The sequence below is a fragment of the Aulonocara stuartgranti genome (assembly GCF_965226115.1).
Source record: "Aulonocara stuartgranti genome assembly, chromosome: 22".
Classification (NCBI taxonomy): domain Eukaryota; kingdom Metazoa; phylum Chordata; class Actinopteri; order Cichliformes; family Cichlidae; genus Aulonocara; species Aulonocara stuartgranti.
This window is the reverse complement of record NC_138957.1, coordinates 16,781,022-16,803,253: the sequence shown is the minus strand read 5'-3', so window position 1 is coordinate 16,803,253 and position 22,232 is coordinate 16,781,022. Positions and strand designations below refer to the sequence as shown.

The window sequence follows — 22,232 nt, the reverse complement described above, 5'->3', positions numbered from 1 at the left end:
TCTGCAACATGCTTTAACACGCTTTCTGTCAGACAGCATAATTATTAGTAAAATTAATCCATAATGAAAATAAAAATCAATTGCATTTGGGCTCAAAATACTTTAAAAACAAAACCCACAGCCAAAAGCGATAGTAAATCTTGCTATTACATTGATGATAGTAACAATGTAACAACGTTAGATAACTTACATGGCTACTTTCAATGCTTGCTGGTGATAGAGTAATTATTTACACACCAGGGTACCCAATTTACGATATATTTTATGACAAAATTTCCCCCCAATAATGGTGGGAAGTCAAGCTCTGCTAATATTTTACTTTCCCACTGGGTTAATATTTGACCCAGTGAGAACTTCCTACCAGCGCATGCGCACACACGTACATATTGTTGTCAACAGAGATGGCGCTGCGCGAAGGAGCCCTGCGTTTAAACGTGCTGGTCAGAAGCCGTCATTTTTACAAGTTAACTTCACTGGGTGTTGGTGCCCGCTTGTTGACTGAGAAAGTGTCATCTAAACAAGTAAAGTCCAGTGCCCCAGAGACTGCGGCCGACCACTTAATCTACACACAAGAGCACTTTGCATTAAAGGAGTCCCTCAGAAAGGTATGCAGGACTGCTAACACCAGGAAGTTTTGAGACAACAACGAAAACACAGCATGTTTTTAGCGAAGAGACAGTTGCAACAGCAGTGTTATTCTCCCTAACATGACCCTAAAATGAGCGCGGGGGGCAGTAAAGTAAAAGTAGGTGAGAGGTCAGTGCTAGCTTGCTCCTCCGCTAAGCTGCGTTGACGTCTCCTGTCTGCTCTTCATGCCCACACAAAGGAATCAGGCGCCAGTGTTTAGGTCCAGCTTTTTAGTGCTTGTTACCGCTACATTTGAAAAGTAGTTTTATTTTATGTGTCCGCAAATAATGCATGTTTTGAAGGACAGAAGAAGAACAAGACAGAACGCCAGGTTGGCTAAGGCTACTCTGTTTACAGTGACGAACACAGCCGCCGGGGTTGTGTCAAAAGGTGATTTCCGGTGTTTCCATGTGGGTTTTTTTTATGTCTAATATCTTTGCTCATGTTGGTAAATAGGTTGTAGTTAACAGGAACTACTAATAGGTTATATGTGTTATAAAGAAATAACTGTTTTTGCAATAAGCCACGTTCTTTTGCAAGAGACCGCGTTAATGTACCTACTTAGTGTTCTAGTGCAAGCAATACAGTCCTTTTTGGCCACTTGAAATATCTTTATAGAAATGTTATGTTGTACTTTTTGCAATTTCTGCTGCCCTCTTGGTCGATCTCTCTTGAAAAAAACATTTTTAATCTCAATGAGTGCTTTTACCTGGATAAGCAAAGGATATATGAAAGTCTCTTTGCTAAAAAAATGATTGCAGCTTCTACCTTGTGACCAGAAGTTGTTCATTGTTGCACAAATTGACTTGATATCATTCACAAACGACATGTTTGACAAATTATAGGCCAACAACTCATTTTCCATAGTTTAAATACTTGCAGAAGACTTTTGGCATATACAGTAAATTACTTTTTGGCACAACACCAGCTTGTATGGATTCATGACCTACCGTGCACTCCCACATCCTGCTAATTAATGTCAGCCATGCTCTCGCCAACATGCACAGCATGTTTATATGTGTCCGTTCAGATTTGTTATATTCAAGGAGCTGTTTAAGGAAACGGAAGGTTTTGATGTGCATGTTTATTTGTTAAATGAATAATCAGAAGCTGTGGTGTGGCGTGCTCGTGTGCACATTGATAAATATAAAACAATAAAGTAGTAAGAGCACATTTAAAAGTTATTTATATAGGATATTAGAGGTGAAGTCTATGTTTTTCACCATTAGCCCTCTTTGAAGGACAGTTATGACTGTGCTCTGACTTAAGTCACATTTGGGGTCACAATGAAACCATTGTTTGAGGGGACAAGTCCCCAAATGCCTGATATCAGTTGGTTTGTTGGTGGTTTATTTTTGTGTCTAGATAAATACTGATGGTGATTGGAGTAATGAGTGGGTCATGGCCTTCACATTAAACAGGTAATCAGGCCAATGTACTTTAGCCTAAACAGACCACATTTTTGTTTGTATCAAATAAATAGTTGGCTGGGAATCAAATAGTGCGTATCACTTATCTAGGAGCCAGAGCTGGTGTTCTTCCTCTGGCTATAGAGGCTGGCTGTCAGAATTAATCATTTAAGATTGTCATTTATGCTTATTTAATCATTTGTATGCTGATAAAGTATCCTATCCTTATTAGGTCTGATAAGAGTCTGTGTGCACTTGTGTACCATGAGATGAGCGGAAGCAGTCTCGACGTTATAGTTCCATTATAGCTTTTGAAACCACACTGTTCCATTTTCTTAAAAGTTCGAGAGTTCACACCTTTAAATATGTCTTTGAGACATGACCTGTTGCAGGTCATGTCTTATAGTTTAGCAAGACGCTTACTTCTGCATACAGTTTAAGTTCATTGAAATTCGTATGTCTATGTATGGCTGGAAACACACACACACACACACACACACACACACACACACACACACACACACACACACACACAATACAGACAGTGATGTTGCTTAAGAATACTTAAGAAAGTATTTGTAATTGCATATTCAAGAATGATTGCTTGCTGACAATAAAAAGTGATGTAGCCAATAGAGGTGGGAATCACCATACATCCCACGATACGATATTATCACAATACTTAACGCACGATGCGATATTATTGCAATTTTTTAAAATATTTTGCGATATTCAGATTCTGTACATAAAGGTAAACTTTATCAATATTCATTTTATCTAATATCAAAGTCTCACACTCAGTCTTTCTCTCATTTCAGTCAGTTTTATTGTTGACAAACTGAACGGTTTGTATTACAGTTTAGTCCCAATTTAACTGAATGCAACCATCTGGTACAATTATAGCTATTCTGAACTATGCAATATGAAAACTATGCAGCCCCTTCAGCAACTGAAGAATTTGAAAGTAAATTAAAACAAAATATAATTTTACATTAAATAAAAAAGTTTTAAACTTAATTAAAATAAAACATGTCTTAAATTAAAAGAAGTAAACTGTCATGTTTATTGCTGCCAAAAAACAAGTTAAACACATTTGGACAGTGAAGGAATGTCAGGATTCTTGCTCAGAAAAAGGATCAACATGCTCTGAGCACAAAAACCTTTTTTGTAACAAAATATTGATTTCTGCTGTCCCTGTATCGATACATTATTAGCAAACAAAATATCACGATACTACATAGTATCGATTTTTTCCCCCACCCCTAGTAGCCAAAGGAATCAGTTGAAGTTGGTTGAGTTCAGGTGAAGGAATCTTTTCCTCAACTTTGACTGACTAACCTCGCGAGCCACAAAGACAAAGAGCTCTGTCTTGCCTTGTTTTGTTGTGCAGTTAGTTGGTCTCGTGTTCCAGCGGGGTTTGTGCCTAGATAAACCCAACACTGGCATTTTCAGAATTATTATTGAGGTTGTTGAAAACTAACAGTCACAGCTGTGTGATGGGGGAGAATCTGTTTGTGAGTCCAGTTTTATATTTTCAGTGACAAGCCCCTGAAATATTCTCTTGTACAGAAGACCTGAACTTTGGATTGTTGATTTGATTTAGTTTGTTTCTATTTGCTAAGTTTGTCTAAAAGGCCAGGCAGAGAAGGTGAGATGGACTGTTTTGCTCTTTGCTTAAGCAAGGGTAGGTTGTAAAGACACATTAAGTGAGGGTTTTACATTTTAACTGAGATAATTTAAAGGGCCTCGGGTGTCTTGGATTCATTTTGATGCCAATACAATTATGTATTGGCCTTCCTTATCAGAGATTTCTGGGTTTTTTGTCCCTTTGTTACAGTTTGTGCTTCCTGGCATTCAAAGCTTTGGGTTTTTAAGGGCCTAAATATTAGTAGCTCCAAATGATGGTATTAAAAAAAATGATAAGAACCATTAGTAATTAGTCTGACTCATTTAGAATTTCTATTACTATAGTGACATTGGCAACAAAGTCTGAAAAAATAACAATAAGAGCTTAATTTAAGGCAAAGCTGTTGTAGTAAATAGAAGGAAGTTTATTGTCTGACTAAACCTTTTAAGGATGCCAGAAGGTCAAAAATAAAATAGTACTGGGAAAACTGGGAAGGGTTTATAAAAATTAAAAGGAAATACAGGACAATAAGTTGGAAGTGCTGGAAAGGGAACTCAAGGGGGAGCAGTTTATTAAAAGAGCCGTACTGTCTTTGTTTAGAGGTGTCAAACGGGGTTTTAGGAAATCCTTTTGTTACTGCTGAAGGTTAGACGCTCACAACGCCAATGTTTCCACAACTAATTTAATACGAGTGGGTTCGTTTACATCTTAGAATCTTGCCGGGAAATTAGTTTTCAGAATTAGAATGACTACATCTTCAGTGCCTGGAAGTTCAAGTGCTTTAACAGATAAAATTAGCAAAAAATTATAGGAAGAGACTACTCACATTGACCTGTCAGACGGGAATTTCTGACAGGTCAACAAATACAAATATTTCTGAGATATTACACAACAACAATGAAGGTGATTGGCCTGTAATGTCTTTTATTGTTTTATGTAAGAAGTAAGGCTTTTTTATTTTCTATTTTTGTCTTGTAAAATTGGTCAATTTTTACATTTATTTCCTATCTACGTGGTACTTTATATTGTAAGGTAATATTAATACAATATTAAACAGAAACACAAACAATCAGACAGCCTACTATAAGCAAGATCATGGCAAAAGTGTGGAGGAAAAACACCCTTTTAACAGGAAGAAACCCTGGCAGGCTCAGGGAGGGGCAGTGTCTGTTGAGACCTACTGGGAGAGAGATGGGACAAAAGGCACACTAATATAGGGCCTGTTTATTCAAGACCTTGTATGTAAGGAGAAAGATTTTAAATTGAATTCTGGATTTAACAGGGAGCCAATGAGAATGTCAGTATGGGAGAAATATGGTCTCTGTGATCTAATAAAAGAAGGCAAGTCCTTCATATTTGTTTAACATGTGCTCTGACAGACATATCCTGGTGAAAAAATGACTAATTTCTTAAAGTTCTACTGGAGGCCAAGGTGATGTCATCGAGAGTTAGTATCAGGTTAGTCACCATGTTTAGGATGTCTTTAGGACCCATTATAAAAACCCTTTTTTGTCTGAATTTGGAATTTGGATTTGATTTGTGTCATCTGGCTTCATATAGAGTCAAATATAGAGTGTCATCTGCATAGCAATGAACATATATTCAATGTCTTCTAATAATAATAATAAGCATTTGAAAAAAATGAAGGATAGAAATGGCATTATAATTAGCTGATACAGCTGGTTGAAGAAAAATGTTTACTTACAGTTACCTTAAAAGCCCGTGATACGTAGTCTGTTATTAATATATTTGATGTTTTGCATAGAGGATAATTTTACATTTTGCACTCTGAATATTAATTAAGCAGCAGAAAGATAGACAGATTGCTCATAGGCTTCAAGGTTTGTCACACTTAATCAAAGTAATTTGCCGGATGTATTGATAAGTTTTGAATTCATTATGATCAACAATAACAGTATTATGAAAATACAATGATTTTTTTGATATGGGCTGCATTGTATGTAGGGCTGCCACGATTAGTCGACTAGTCACGATTAGTCGACTATTAAAATCGTCGACGACTGTTTTAGTAGTCGACGCGTCGTTTGAAGCTTTGTAAGATCCCAAAAGACACAGGGATAAGTAGTAGTATTTAAGAGTGTAATAACGGACTGAAACAGAAGATGGCAGCACTGCATGTACAAGGATGCCAGCTGCCGTTAAACCCCGAAGAAGAAGAAGCTGTGTCCCAGAATTCATAGCGCGGCCCAGCGCAGTTGTCAACAATGGCGGCAGATAGTTGTTTTAATATTACTCTTATTATTCTTTCTGGGTCACAAAATAAAGTTTAGCATATTTTCAGGCGAGAATGTAGCTGTGTAAACCTCAAATATCTGCTCAGTTTATCAAGCCACATATTTTCAAAAGAGCTCTGACGTTTTCGGAGACGTCTGTTACCCACTAGCTCGATAGCTAGCCGGGGGCAAGGCTCACTAGAGCCCGTGAGAAGACCGGACTCCCGGCAAATGTTTTCAACCCACCGCCATCTTTCGCTACTCAGGTTAAACATGATATATAAGTCACTTAGATAACTTAAAAATGTTATTGTTTGGCTTTTTTTTAGTATTTTATTTGTACCTGAGTAAATCGGTTTGGCTGAGATTAAAGTTATATTTTTTACACAGTTGAATAAACGTCAAGCAGACAACTGATTATCAGAAGTGTGAGATGCTCGAGAATATACTCCGGTGTCCCGTTATATTTTAGATAGCAAGGAGCAGACGGCTGAGTTTATTAAACTTCACCGAAACAATCTGCAGATGTCATTAAAATTTAATAAACTATCATCTTGTCTTTATTTTTAGTTAGCACATACCTTAAACACTTCAAGCTGTAAGCTAATGATGGTTATATAAGAGCAGATGCATGCTGGTGCAATAATCTATACGTTTTATGTCCAATGGATGCATGATCTGATTAGTCGACTAATCGCAAAAATAATTGGTGACTAGTCGACTATCAAAAAAATCGTTTGTGGCAGCCCCAATTGTATGACATTCAATTATGATGTATGTCAAGGCGCAAGAAGAAAAAATACCCCTTCAGAAGGTCAAAAGCAAGAATGAGTCATCTGTTATTATTATTTTTGTTCCCATTTAATAATGAGTCAGGGATTTTCATGCACCTTCACCTCGTTTTTTTTTTAAACTTCCATTGACTTTAGACTCTTTCAAGACTTTTTCTCCAAATTGGACATTTAGTAAGACTTTTTGTTGCAATGTTTGTGACCTGACCTAACTACATGTCAGGTCAGTGATGTGAAATTCTTCTGTTATGTTGCAAAGGGACTACACAATAACCTTCGTAAGAATTGGGTTGCTCCCAGATGACATTTATGTTTCCCTTTCCAGCGACAAATGGACACTCCCTTTCCCTCCGCAGGTTCTGAACGTTAAAAAGAACTAGTGCTTCCTTTTTTTAAATGTTGGTTCTTGTGTTGAAAAGTTCTGTAAGTGAGCCTTTTTTAAAAGAGTACAGCCCAGGTATGCGCACTGTATCAGTGTCAAAGGTATCGTCTGTTTTCTGTTCTGTACGGTGAAATGATGATGGTCGTGTTTTCTTTATTTCTCACCCAGAATGTTGCTTTTGGCTTGTTCAGTAGTTGGCAGGTTTGGGTTTGGGTGTTTTGGCAGCTGAGAATGACCGTGTGCGTGACTTTTTCCAATCCTGAAAAAAACAACAACTTCTGAACGCTTGAATACTGAACATTTAATCAAAGAAACACAAAGAAATAATCCAATAGTTTTGACTTCTCAGAGCTCAGTTTTATTGGCCGAGACTTGAATCTAATTATTCCCATTTCTACCTAATATGTCTTTTTTTTTAATCATTACTTTTTATTGGCTTTTTCCACCATACAGTACATAGCAGAGAAACAGTGAAGGAGCAAATAGTCATGGCTCTGTTGAAAACATGGCCCATTAAAGAAAGCTTATTAACAAATAGCAAGTGAAGATGCCTCAGTGGATTTTTAGAAACATTAAAAAATGGACGGGTACAGTTACACCACATAAGTTTTTATTTTCTGTGTTTACGTGTTAATTGATTCGCTTGCCTGGCAGCACTTGATGCTGAGGTTATTTTGCAGAAGATGTTGATGTTCTGTTAGACCTGCTGTGTGAGGGAGAATTGTTTTAGAAACTGACAAACATGGTACCAGATGAACTGTAACCCACACTATGGATGTAGCTATTCTCTGGGAAGTATTTGAGTTCATTGGTGCTTCACCATCTGGGGACCACTTCCAGGTGCTTGAAATGAATCATGGCACCAGAGTTCAATGATTTCACAGTCTGCTTGAAAAACTAGGGTGCAACCTGGTCTATACTCACTACAGACACTTTGATGACTCAGAAAACACTGTTAGAGGACACTGCAGCTTTCATTTGGATTCAGGAGACAAAAGCAAAAGCTGCTCTCAGTGTTGATGGATATTATGTAAATTTGAGTTTCAAGATGACCACAAAACATTTGTTCTTCGCATATAAATCATTATTTAGTTAAGTTTAGTTTAAAAAAATAGCATGAAGCTAGGCTCACTTTTGTGTGTGTGTATGTATGTATATATATGATATGTTAGCATGTACCTCAACAAGTCATCATTTTACCTCTTAGATTATGAAAGTTGTCCCTTGACCACAGATGCAAGCTTTACAGCTTTTTCGTTCCACTCTAGAATCATAAAACATGCCACAGTCATCCTTCATTTTGAGGCAGCTGTATCCCGGGCTTTGTGGCTGAGTACATGGAGTGGCTGCTAACCCAAAAAGAATGCCATTGGTATGGGTTTCAGCACTGAGATTTAGTTTTGCATGCTGATCTAAATATTACTTTGGAGGTTCCTGCAGTGCCAAGAACAAAATGATGGGGGAGAACACTGAGTCATTAAAATATTGGCATTCAGTGCATACTAAAGATCTGCACAATATTAGCTTCCAGCTGCATCAGTACAAAAGTGCTCAGCATAAGCCCTCAAAACGCAAGCGTGCACTGATAGCATATACATGTTGAGAATAGCATGCCTTTCATGCTGTCGCCATATTCATCATGATTGTGGGCCAACCATATAATACTTTTTCTATTCATTGATATGTGATACCTTCTGTTTCTGTCTGCTTGAAGTAGGTTACGTAGATTTTAGAATATATGTGCACTACACAGCAGGAAGCCGACTATATATAAAAATCATTTTAAGTGCTTTCCCACTCTCATGTCCTTTAGGTCTTATGACACAGGAGACAAAACAGCAGGGCTGTCAGCTGTTGTTAGAATCACATGATGGTTACAACAACAAGGAAGAAATGAATGCAAAACAAAACAAATGCTTAAAATTCAAAGAAACAGATATAAAGATTTCATGTGCACCGTAAAGTAGAAGTACAGATACAACATCATACCTCTCTTCTGTGGTGTTTGTGCCATAGCTCATCGACCAGGAGATCAACCCTTACGTCGATCAATGGGAAGCAGAAGGGAAGTTTCCAGCCCACAAGCTCTTCAAGATCTTAGGAAATGCAGGATTTCTAGGAGTCAACAAACCAGTTGGTAAGACACCTAATATTATCTTTCGGGTAATGCAGTAAACCCTTCTAATATCAGTTTCTAGGATAGTGTTCAGTCCTCACTCGTGTTTTTTGTGAGGTTTGGCATGGAATGGCACATGAGTGAAATGAAACCATCTGCATTGTTGTTAGATCTCTTAGAGACTTGCAGTGTATGCTGGGATGGGTTCCAACACCTGTGATTTTGATAAACGACGAGTTTAATTATCTGGTGGGGTTCATGCATTGTTAGGAGGAGAGGGATAAGGAAAGGCTTTGTTTCATCAAAAGCCTCAGAAGCCTTTATTTTGGAGAAAGCTTGTTTTCTACGGCGAGATCTAAGCTATAATAGCCGTCGCACGAAGGTGCCAAATTTAGTGCAGCATTTTGCTTTTTTGTTGTGTCTTACACACGAGGGTATTTTTAGGAAATGAATAATAATAAAAAGATGAAAGAATGACTTTCTCTAAGCACGCAAAGTGCTAAAAAAAACAAACTGGCGTGGTTTTTACTTGCTTCCTATTTTCTTTATATTGACCTTAAAAGTATAAAGGCAATCGGTGCTCGGCTTATGTTTGCAATATGTGTATTTATTACACAAGAATGACTTTGGCAGTATTAGAGGGCATGTCGCGACGCAGACATTTGTCCATTTATATTTCTTGCTCTTTCCCGTTGGTAATCCATGCAGACGTGAAGACTGATTAATCATCCAGGCCTCAGTCTACATGATAAATGCTGCTTGGTCAAGCTGTTTATCTTGCCATTGCAAAAACCCCATGATGAATTTGTAACATAGCTAACATTATCCCACAGCGCACTCCAAACCGAGGAATCCTCCGCCGTCTGCCCATTTTGACCATTTCTGCTTCAGCAAACATGCAGCACATCTCTTTCACAGCTGAATTCATGGTCCGTTTGCTTTTCTCTGCTTCTGACAGCCATTCATTATGAGTCGGGCTTACAAACGTTCCCACTGTGATGATGGGTGCTGGTGTCACAGCAGCATCCCACTACAGCTGTCTGAAACTGACTATCCTTTTTTCCAGATGTATATCCAGCTGGGTCGTCGCTGAGATGGTGGGAGGCAGTGAGAAATTTACAGTACAGGACCACGAAATGTGTGCGGTTCTATGTGTAATCCATTATGAATATGAAGCGAGACTTATGGGAAGTGTTTGATAATCAAAAGCAGATGTTTTATGTCTAGTGTATTGCATTACTCCCACAGTATAAGGTCAGTTTCTCTAAATTAATTAGCCACGTCTGGTCTTTTTTGGCATATTCGAGATCTCGTTCGTTTTCTGACATTTGACGGCGAATAGAAGAAAAGCATGTGAGCAACATTGTTGGACAGTGAGACGTTTGCACCACAAGCCTGTAGGTCAGAGAGAAGGGAGGGTGAGGGAATTAAAATGTGCTGACTACACAAGCATTAAGCATTAGTTGACAAGATTAGAGCGGAGAATCCTCGCAGTGAGAAGACACACTGTATGATCAGGTTGTAGATTAACTGCAATCACGTATGGTGCAAGAAACATGCTTAAGAGATGCCATTTGAAACTACAGCGTCAGCAACAGTCATTAAATGACAGTTGTTAAGGGCATCAAACTGGCATGGTCGAAAATGTATTCTTGCTGTGCAGCATATAGTTGGAGTGGTGCTAACATCAATATTGCTTTCTCCTGCAATAAAGAGAAAAGGATACTCCTGCCCAGTTTGTCTTACCACAGTGACTGCTTCATGACTCCTCGAGGTGCTGCAGAGAGTTAATTAAATTCAGAAATGATTAAAACTGAAAAAGCATGCTTAACTACGCACACTGTCACCACAACGCAGTGATTTTCTGCTTTTGTGTCATGTAAGGGGTATTAGCTCCTCATTTGCACAGACATCATGACGTATCATATAATTGTTTTCAGTCTGTGGAGTGTGCATCTCTTTAAAATCCCCCAGGAAACATGGCTGACATCTGTTTTCTGCACAAACAATGCATTTTACACCTTTACTCATTCGTCTTGCTGAATATCTTTTAATAATAACGGAAAAAAGATCAACGATTCCACTCTGTGAAAATGCATGCTGTCAGAAAAACTACAATAAGCTGCCGACTAATGAAGCAGACTCTCACACAGTTCTGTATTGTGTTAATTGATTCCGACGCTTGGATTACAGGAATGGGAAAAAGGGATTTAGGAGTCTGTTTAATTTAGATGTTATTCATCAAGTGAAAGAGAGACGTGTTTGCCCTTGATGAGAAAAGCGCTTAAGCTAAATACAGTGCAATACAACTCTTCAGAAGTACATAGCAAAGAGTCAGTCATTGCAAAAACATATATTTGTAGTAAAAATGTGAAAGTGTGTTGCGATCGGGCAGCTTGTTCCTCAATGCACGGGAACAAAACTCTGCACAGCAAACAACTGAAAGGTATCTTATGCGTAGTAAATATAAAGCAGTCACTAAAAGATTTGCATGAACTGTTGAAATGTTGTGACACCATTTTCGTTAGTTTTCCGCAGTTGGTGTTGACATTACAAACTGTAGGTTTTAAAGGGCTGTGCAGGAAAATGTCAAATCACTCTAACAGGAAGCCTAAAATAGGAATTAAAGAATATTATTTAAATGCAGTAGTGACAGTGGTAGCTTAACATTTAAGAAGCATTACACACTGTTGACTAAATAGATCTAAGGCAGGGCTTGAATCTCATATTCTCAGTTTTTTTAAAAATAGGAATCAATAAAAGCCATAAAGAAAATCCCCCCGTGTGCAGTCAGAAGACTTACTTTCTGCTCTTTCTCCCTGCACAAGGAAAGACATTTTAACCTTTCAAAACACGAGAACAAAAGTTTTCCCAAGGCAGCCACGTTGAGGAAGAAGAAGAGGATGACCCTTGGCTCACTGACTATTTTCCTTTTCCCTGACAGAGAGGTATCTGCTGACCGTACAGTGGAAATGGCCTTGTGTCCTGCCTGACAGATAGAACCTGGCAGCCCGCGCGTTTTCCCCTTCCACTGAGTGTTTTTCGTGCAGGATTTGAAAGGAGTAACCTTTCGGTGAGACTCGTATGTCCAGGGTGTTACTTTTCTCTCACTTTTTCTCTTCGCCTATACTTTGATGAATACCTTACAGAAGGTTTTTCTGTCCAGAAACATTAGCATAGTGGTTTTAATATGACGTGACACTGTAATGAGGACGATAATGATGCACGCGTTCGCGACTCGACAAAGCAGCACAGTGGCACCTGTGTCCATTGTAATAGTTATTACAGGACAGTATTGCAGAAGGGCTTATGATGGTGATTCATCTTTCCTATCCAGGGACAAGTGACCTGTTTTATTATCGGGTTCCTCATATCAATATTAAGTTCAGAGAAATAAAAGAAATAACAGTGTGTTACACCCATCATCGCTGCAGTGTCTCTGTGCTGCACCTTCAATCCCCAGATTCTTCATCCTTGTGTTTCTCCTTCACGTGGCGCTCCACCCTATGGGAGCCTATAGCGAGGAACATCTGCTTCCCTGAGCAGACATATGTGTATGGGTTTGACATTTGTGACAGGATTTTGCTTTGTTTTTCTTCTGCTTGCTTGTTCAACCAGACAGCCTGCTGTTTTGTTTAAAGTGGGATAAACCTCGGTGCTTCCCTTCGTTCACATTAACCGCTGCAGGGTTTCCAGGGCTCAGGGACTTATCTCTGCACAGCTGCACCTGTTTCCTCTTATTTTTGGCTCCCCCACTCCCTTGTTTGCTTGTCCCTATATATTTTCCCTTTTCTCTGTCCCAATTTATTTGACTCTTTCTGTTATTCGCTGTCCGTCTTCGACGTTCTGACAGACTGCGCTTTCCATTATTCCCCAACTAGTCTGGCAGGTGATATGAAACCACTTTTCTTGAGTTGCCAGCCTCTGTGTGGTAAATTCACTCATAATTATTCATTGTCAGTCAGTGCTGGTATCCATCATTCAGCGGCTGCTGTGCTGCATTTAGTAATGAGAAAACAGCATCGAACATTCACGAATGCTTAGTCTTCTTACATTTGACTGTCTGGTCATTATCATCAGGACATTTGTCCTAAACGAATAACTGTCAGGTTAAATCTGCTTGACCAGCATGATAATTGAGGGATTTTTTTAATTATTTATATATATTTTTGTACTGCAGAATGACAGTTTATCTTCATTGTGTTTTTTCTTTTGACAGGATTTGTTTGCCAAACCAAGCTGAGAGAAAATTCATTATAAATGCGGGTACATCAGCTTCCTGCTTCCATGAGTAACAGATAGAAATTGGTCCTTTCGCATTAAATATGTAATATAACACCAGGTGCTTCATTTTAATTGAGGATAAAAGGCAAAATAAAGATAAGGGATGGGTCTTGGTGAGGACAACTGACATAAATGTGTGTTTTAAACACGTTTATTATACAGCATTCAGCTCGATTACAGACCTTTGCTCTTTGGAAGTATCCCCACTGCCACAATGGAAGAAAATAGACATCAGTTTTTGGTTTCTTTACTTCTTTTTTGCAAATGGGTTGTTGAAGAGATCAAGATCCGATTAGAGATGGTAGTAGAACACATGAGCTACTGATCCCCCAGCAGTGCTTTTTACACATAATTACAGATAACACCGTTAATCATAACACCCTTTAATTAATCTGAGTGCATGCTCCAGTGCCAACAGATCACAATGTTATGTATGTATACCGGCGTATATTGCGCGTGCATGTGTGAGCGTGGTGATTTTAGAGATAGAGGATAGATGGAAGTGACACAGGAAAGGATTTGTAAGCCATTCTTTCTGCCTCTTTGTGCTTCGCAGTAAGGATCCACATTTGTTTTTCTTAAGTTTAAATGACTAAAATAGTGATACTCATGAATACACACAATGCGCTGAAGCGTTAAATGTGTTTTGTCTTGTGCAGAATATGGAGGCTTGGGCCTTGACTTCAGCTTCAGTGCAGCAGTGGCAGAGGAGCTGGGCAACATCCGCTGTGGAGGAATCCCCATGGCCATCGGGGTACAAACTGACATGACGACTCCGGCACTGGCCAGGTACAAGCCTGCAAACCTAGCGTCACATTCTCTGAATCCATTCTTACAACGAACGTTGGTGCTTTGCTTGCTTTTGTAACTAATTCCCTGCAGTGGGGAGGATGGTCACACGGGAACAGAGAAAATAAAACTCCTGTCAAAACTGTGGATAATATCGTAGTAACTTTTTGTCAATAATCTTTAGATCAAAGATAGAAAACACTTAGATTTATGGAAAAGTACATGAACTGTGTGAACGGCATTATTTTTTTTGATTTCTTTTAGTCAATCGTTCCTTCTTTTATGTAACATGTAAAACAGTTTTCTTATATTTTTACTATTATTAAACTAGTAAATACCTCTAGTGAGCAGCCATTGATCAGAGTTACACTCCCTAAGCTGTATGTTAATTAATATGCTTGGTAATACTTTGTTTTGCCCATTTGGTGTGAAGCAAACTGTTACCAAGCATACAGGACCTTGGCTTGTTACGTGATATCCCTTTACTTTAACTCTTGGTGACACAAGACAAAAATTCAGTGAAACAGACAGTCAGAGTCTCGGGAGCTTAATTAGAGGATCTACTCTCGCCTGCGATGAGGTTTAAGTAGTATAAAAGAGCTGCAGATGAGTGGGAGTGATACCGTGTGAGCTCACTCCCACTGGAGCTGTAATTGCCTCAAACATGGCAGTGTTTTTTTTAAAGCACACGATCTGCCACAGTTACACGAGTTTGACGAAACTCTCATTTGACACTGTCCTAAAAATACTGGTAGAAAATAAAACAACAGATGGAAAAACAAAGAGACTGCGTCACATAGTCATTGTGTGTTTGTGTTTGCAGGTTTGGTTCGGACGAGCTTAAGAAGGAGTTCCTCCTTCCCTCCATCAGTGGGGACAAAGTGGCCTGCCTTGGAGTGAGTGAGGTTGGAGCTGGCTCTGATGTTTCGAGTGCGTTTAATATTATATCTTCTTCTTCTCCAGTATCTTTAATTTCCACTAAGGGTTCATGTCTAGTCTTTTAATCTGAGGTTTCCATTTAAACCCCAGTTTTCTGAACACTCAACCACTTTTCAGGTATCAAGACCAAGGCAGTGAGGAAAGGTGATGAGTATGTGATCAATGGGGGAAAGATGTGGACCACCAACGGTACCCAGGCTGACTGGATGTGTCTCCTCGCCAACACCAGTGACGGGCCCCCACATAAGAACAAATCACTCATATGTCTACCCATGAACTTGCCAGGTAGGGTTAGTCGATTTGTTTTAGTTGGCAAAAGACATTTTCTGCAGAAATCCACTATCTGTGATTCATTTCCAAGTTCACGATTGCGCCTGTTTTTGGAAAGCACATAGATTGTTTAATTTTGCGCCCTAAAACAACTTATTATATTGTATTGCATGTTGACGTTCTTTCTGTTTCCTGTCTGTTCCACCGTAGGAGTGCACATCGCCCGAAAGATTGATAAACTGGGTATGTGGTCATCTGACACAGCCGAAGTGTTTTTCGATGACGTTCACGTGCCCTGTAAGAATGTTATCGGCCAAGAAGGCATGGGCTTTACCTATCAGATGCTTCAGTTCCAGGAAGAGAGGCTTTGGGCAGTGGCCAATAGTAAGTGGACTTTACTCAGTGAAGCTTATCTTACTTATTACTCCAAGGATATGATGTCATCTAAAGTTTACTTTCACCCATTCTCCCCCACATCAGCCTCCTACGGATTTTACTGGAAGTTTGCGCAGTTTATGCTCTATTTCAGTTTCACGTTTAGTTTTCAGATAAATGAGGAGCTCAGGACACATAGTTCTAGTAATTTGTAAAGCAGTTGTTTGCTTTTGATTTGAATCAATGTTGCCTTGGGCAGAATGCGTAAGAAACTATTTGTGCTGTTTTTACTGGATCTGATGCTCATGTTAGCCTGTCTGGCTTGGTTGATCCAAACCAGAGTGTCTTCAGCAAAGGTAGATAACACATTTTAGCGGAGGTGTTAAAAATAATCCCGTGTCACCTCCAGTCTTGACCACTATGGACAACGTCATTCAGGAGACCATCCAGTACACACGGCAGAGGAAGATCTTCAAGCATCCCGTCCTTCATCACCAGGCAGTTCACTTCAGGTTGGCTGAGCTGCAGACAGAGGTCGAGCTGCTCCGCTCTCTCCTCTACCGTGCTACAGGTAGTTTCACTTAATAGACAACATAAAGCTACATGCTAATATTAGCTCAGTAATGTAGGCACCTGGGTGACTTTTAATTAGTCCTAAGTTCAGAGCAGTAGGATATATGGAAGACGCAGGAAATGTGATAGCTGTATGTTTGCATTACTAATAAGAAAACCTTGGACTAGTGTACCACAATGACATTTTATTATTATTTTATTTTAGAAACTGCACTCTGAAAGCATAAAGTACTGTGCAAAGGAGCTTTATTATGTTTGGCTTCAAGCAGCCAACTCCAAGAGTGAGTGAATCCCCATGGATGTCCTCTGGAAAATGATCAGCTTACCAGCAGGAAAGAATATGATTAATGGCATTTTCTATAGAAGTGCTTAAACGATATGATATATAATAATATACCATTAAAGGTATCACAGTATTATTAAAGATTTTAATAAATGTAAGCACAGATATGATGTGACGTTTTCCTATTCATTTGCGTTTTAGCTTAATTTTGCATTCTGTTTATTAACGTGCTTATTTCCAATTTTAATATGCTAAGTAGTATTTTCTGTTTTGTATTTTCTTAACTGATTTTTTTAAATGTTTCTTTATGCATTTCTGAAAGACAAGTACGTGATGTCACAGTCAGATCCTGCCATCTTTTTTTTATGAAAGAAAGCTACTTTCATCTGCTCCCTACAAGGGCTCACCACAGAACCCAGAGCTCCACATACTTGATTTGGCAGGTTTTTACCCCGGATGTCCTTTGTGATGCAACCCCCCGAGAGATTTGTGCCTCCGCCTTGGAACGAACCAGACAAACCCAATTCCAAAAAAGTTTCTCAACTTTTTTTGGAATTGTGTTTGTATAATAGCAGGTTGAGAGTGCATGAAGCTTAGTGGACAGCAGTGGCTGCATTCTGGCACGTGCCCAGCTCTGCCAGAATGCAGTCCAAGTGCTTCACATGGCCATCTTTATAATACGAATGCATGTCTGCATCCGTGGGGTCGCTGTCCAAGCTCTTGTGATTTGTCTCTCAGTTTAAAACCCCCTCAGTGGCCAGTAGCTTTGGGTGAATTCATCAGACTGGGAACAGTTCAAGTCAAAATTTGCTTGCCCAGAAAGCAGAGCTCCCTGCGACTGTTTGGTGCAGGTGTTTAAGCGCACACACAGACACACAAATCCTTTTTTTTTTAGACGCTGAAACAGGAGAAATCATGCGGCTCACACATGTTCCTCTAGAGGGTTCCTACAATAGAGGCACTGATCAGTTGCACTGGGAAAAGGCCTGAATGGGGCAAAACATTGAATCAGAGCCAGACGCATCTGAAACTGAAACACATTTGTTTTATTGTCTGTTTTCCTCTTTTCATTCTGTCCACCTGGACATTTTTTACACTCTTCCTGGCTCGTGGCTATCCTTTGTTTTCCCTCTGCAGCGCTGTATATTAAAGGCAACGATGTCACCAAGCTGGCATCCATGGCCAAATTAAAGGGGGGACGCCTTGCCAGAGAAGTGGGCGACAGCTGTCTCCAGTACTGGGGAGGGATGGGCTACACCAGTGATGTGCTAGTCAGCCGATTTTACAGGTAAGATGAAATGAGGCATGAGACACGCTCACTCTAACGTAACTAATCTGGATTTCCTTATTGTCATATCTGAAAATGATAAAAATGCAATGTAACCAGGTAGCCACAAGTTACTACTCTCTGCAAAACAGAAAAAAAATATTATATCTAACCCAAATCCATGACTCAGCAGCTACTGTATGCACTTTGTTAGGATATATTATTTCTATGGCACCAGCATTCAGTTTTGTTGCAGGTCTTTAATTAAGCCTTCTGATTAATGTATATTATTGTTTATTGTTTAAATATAATAGTTAATGTATATCATTTATGATTTAATGTGATTTCTTAATAATTAATGTTAAAATTGCAAACATGATTGGCTTCACTTTATTAATAATGCTTGAAAATTCTCGATGCATGCTCAATCATCCAGGTAAGGACATCCCAAAAATGATATTAAATCATTATGCAAATGTTCTGTTTATAAGGTCGGGGAAACCTGCAGTCAGCGGAGACTGAAGAAGTCCCTTGAATGAGTCACGAAACATTTCTCCCACTGAAAACGCTACAACCAGATGAACAGAAGCAACTTTTACGGAATGTTTGAAAACTTCTGAGGCCCCGTTCAGTTATTTAGTGCTTAATCAAGTAACACTTAGTTTCAGATTCCTAAGTCTTTGTTTTGCACGATGCTGACATCTAGTGACAGGGCAAATAATGCAACCGGATTGTGTAACCAAAAGTGACTGAACTTTGGGTCATTTAAATGACTTACATGCAGCTTCCTGTTTGTAATTGTGACAGAAAAAAACAAACAAGAAATTTTCCTTCTCTGCAGGGATTCCAGGTTAATGTCAATTGGTGGAGGAGCTGATGAGGTAATGCTGGGAATCATCTGCAAGTACATGGACACACTACCTGGCAAGTGATGTAATCAACGCTAACCCCAGTGGGAAAATCACTTCTGATTTGTGCACTTTGATCAGTTACTCAGATGAGGAGATTTTGCCTTTTTAACAATACTGTATGTGGTCATAAAGACATCCTCATACGGTCAATCACACAGAATAATGAAGCCCCCCCCCCTTCCTTGTCTGTACACACGTGCAACAATGCAGTTTTGGTTGTATGTAATTTGTTACTTATGTAATTATTGTTTAGAATTAAGAAAAATAATGTTCTTTAATAAAAATTGTTTTATGTTTGAGATTTTCGCACTGAAGACATTTCAGCACATCCAACAGCATGAAGTTACACCAGCTAATCCAGAGCATAAAATTTGTTTATTTACATTAATATTTTTACAATAAAGATGAAACAATGACGTACACTACTGTCGCACGTGTGGTCGTCTTATGACAATAGAATGTCATAATCTAGCGCATACACTAGATTATGCAGATCATTCTATAACTTGTTCAAGTTGAACTCAGCTGATTGCTGAGGATTACAGTTCTCGACACTGCCGTATCGTCTATAGTCATAAATCATGCTCTTCTCAAGCCAGGTTAACTGGTCAGATATTAAGTATAAACACCGTAAATACTGATATTGTCTGCTTCATCTATGCATACAGTATGCACTACATTTCCTGTGATTATTGATTTTCTCAGACATTGTCCTAAACCACTTATACTTTTTAGTACTCCTTTAAAAAGCATTGGTAGGCCTTTCTACACTTTTTCTCGAGTCATTGTTTGAAAGCCTGACACTGTGGCACATATTAAAGTGTAATGACTTTAAAAAAAACAAAAACAAAAAAAAAACCACATCCCTGCCTTTTCTCTTTATTATCCTGGTCTGGTTCAGATGTGTCATTGAAGCACAAACTGGAAGAGCAAAGTCCAATAAGATCCTCCTATCACCTCAACCTGATAAACCAGTACAGGACAAAGAAGACGAAAAAGCAGAAGAGCAGCATGTAGCACAGCAGTTTGGTCTGACTGCCCCGGGACAGCTTCTTGACTCTGCCGATGGTGGCACCAAGCAGGCCGCCCGTGGAGTCAAAGTCTGTGTCCTAAAGTGAGATGCAGAGAAGAAAAGTGGTAAATAGACTGATTCTTATATAGCACCTTTCTACTCTTGAGTATTCAATGCCAGGTAGGGTTAGTCGATTTGTTATCGACATTTTCTGCCATCTAACACAATATGCGAAATCCACCCATTCACACAAGCACTTTCTTCTATGATTTCAAGTGCTTACAAACCAACATTCACAAACATTCATACTCCAATGGATGGGTCAGAATGATGCATTAACTTAGGGTTAATCTCTTGTCCAAGGATATTTGGCATGCTGACCAGGGGGAGCCAGGGATCAAGCCACCAACCTTCTGATTAGTAGATGACCTGCTCCACCTCCTGAGCTACAGCCACCCTGACTACATGATTACAGAAGTCCAGCGGAGAACAATATCCAAGTGCTAGGAGACATTTCTGAAGTTTACAGTGATGGTATCTGAATCATTTACTCAAATTCTTTAGTTTTGAGGGGTTTCTTAGTGACTTCTGACCAATAAGTCAAACCGAGTAGTGCGGTGCTCTGAACAGATAATTGGAGGTGAGCTTCCCTCCCTCCAAGACATCTACAGGAAGCGCTGCCTGAGGAAAGCGGGGAGGATCATCAAGGACTCCAGTCACCCCAGCCATAAACTGTTCAGACTGCTTCCATCAGGAAGGAGGTTCTGCAGCATCCGGTCCCGTACCAGCAGACTGAGAGACAGCTTTTTCCATCAGGCCATCAGACTGCTGAACACGTCATAGACACCTCAGCTTCACTACTGGAACTTTAACATTATGCACTCCATACTGTACAGTAATGCCACATTTTTGCACATATTCAACTCTGTATATTTTATATATTTTATTTATTGTTTACTCTATTTAATTTGTAAAATATGTGTACACACACACACAGAAAAATATTTAGTATACACATCCAGGAATACATATACTATTATATATTGTACATATATTTATTAGTTTCAGATGTAGCCATTCTTGTATTTTGCTTGTTTACATTATTGTATTTTGCACAACTCTGTTGCTTGTGAAGCTCGCACACAAGAATTTCACTCACATGTGCTGTACCAATGTACCTGCACATGTGATGTGATAATAAAAGTGATTTGATTTGATTTGACAACATAAAACAACACATAAAGCAGAAAAAAATAGCTCCCTACCAACCTCAGACAACACTAAATGTTGCTTCTTTTTTATTTATTTTTTGCTGTAGCAGCAAGTGGTCCAGCGTACTCCAAAGTAAAACTCACCATATCGTCCAGCATTGTGTTCTGGTATTTGACTTCTGTGCCAATGTCAATGGAGAGCTGTAAAAATCAATTCATTATGATTACGTGACTTGTAAAACACAGTAATTGAAGAAATTAGGTTACATTTTGAGTACATACAGAAACCGTTGAGTCATTTATATTAAACTCTTTGCTGCAATATTTACTGACTGTTAAACATAACAACAAAACGCTCGTAATCAGCAGTTACTTACACTTTTTAAAGCGTTGACTTTAGCCCTGAGTCCCTCCTGTAGGTGTTCATTTTCTTCCTCGTATACACTATATCCACTAGCCACATAGTTCCCAGAGCCTCCTTCACCTGTATTAAAATACATTAAGCATTAATGAAGCGTTCATGAACAACAGAGTACTCAGTACCAAACAACAAACATTTGTTAACATAAGCTAGCTTTAGTTAGCAACAAATGCTACGTATGAGAAAAGAGAAGCTTTGGTTTAATTGTTTGTTTCTTACCCAGTCCGGCGCGCCTCATTTTGACCCGACCGAAGCTAACACTGTCCAATGGTTTATGTTAAAAGACAAAATAAGAAGGAAGTTCGACTTCTGATTGATCCGGTAACTGTAGCACGTCTGCTCACAACACAAACGCCACGACACCCTACGGCGGCCGACGAGGACAAATGGAGAAAAACGAGTAAAAAGGAAAACCGTATGTGAGCTTGTATATGAGCTTCAAATATAATTACTATTAAATCAGTTTCAAAAAAAATATATAAATTGCTCATTATGTAATGTATGTATGCCTTGTGCAACCCTGTTACTGTCATACTGAATATCCATTCAGTTTCAATACATTACAATAATAATTAATTTAGATTAATTTATGCAACTTTCAAAATCTACCTTAACTTTTCAAGGTGTGACAAATAAATACTCAGGAAAAATAACATGTTGTTTAATAATATTTATATGTTTGTGATGTTTTTTTCTATACATTTCTTTTAT

The 22,232-nt window shown here is 38.9% G+C and overlaps 2 protein-coding genes across 2 annotated transcripts; one reads left to right on the top strand and one right to left on the bottom strand.

Annotated features, from left to right (window-relative positions):
* Positions 1-364: 364 nt before the first annotated feature.
* LOC309698743 (putative acyl-CoA dehydrogenase 6) lies at positions 365-19,297 on the top strand. The gene is made up of 9 exons (XM_082521395.1): positions 365-605; positions 9,087-9,207; positions 14,130-14,259; positions 15,083-15,189; positions 15,316-15,483; positions 15,679-15,852; positions 16,253-16,414; positions 17,837-17,987; positions 18,808-19,297. The coding sequence occupies exons 1-9, from the start codon at positions 402-404 to the stop codon at positions 18,896-18,898; spliced, it is 1,308 nt and encodes a 435-aa protein (XP_082377521.1). The 5' UTR covers positions 365-401; the 3' UTR covers positions 18,899-19,297.
* bet1 (Bet1 golgi vesicular membrane trafficking protein) lies at positions 19,234-21,905 on the bottom strand. The gene is made up of 4 exons (XM_082521397.1): positions 21,741-21,905; positions 21,478-21,584; positions 21,245-21,301; positions 19,234-19,986 (listed from the first exon to the last, which is right to left on the bottom strand). The coding sequence occupies exons 1-4, from the start codon at positions 21,757-21,759 to the stop codon at positions 19,831-19,833; spliced, it is 339 nt and encodes a 112-aa protein (XP_082377523.1). The 5' UTR covers positions 21,760-21,905; the 3' UTR covers positions 19,234-19,830.
* Between the last annotated feature and the right edge of the window lie 327 nt (positions 21,906-22,232).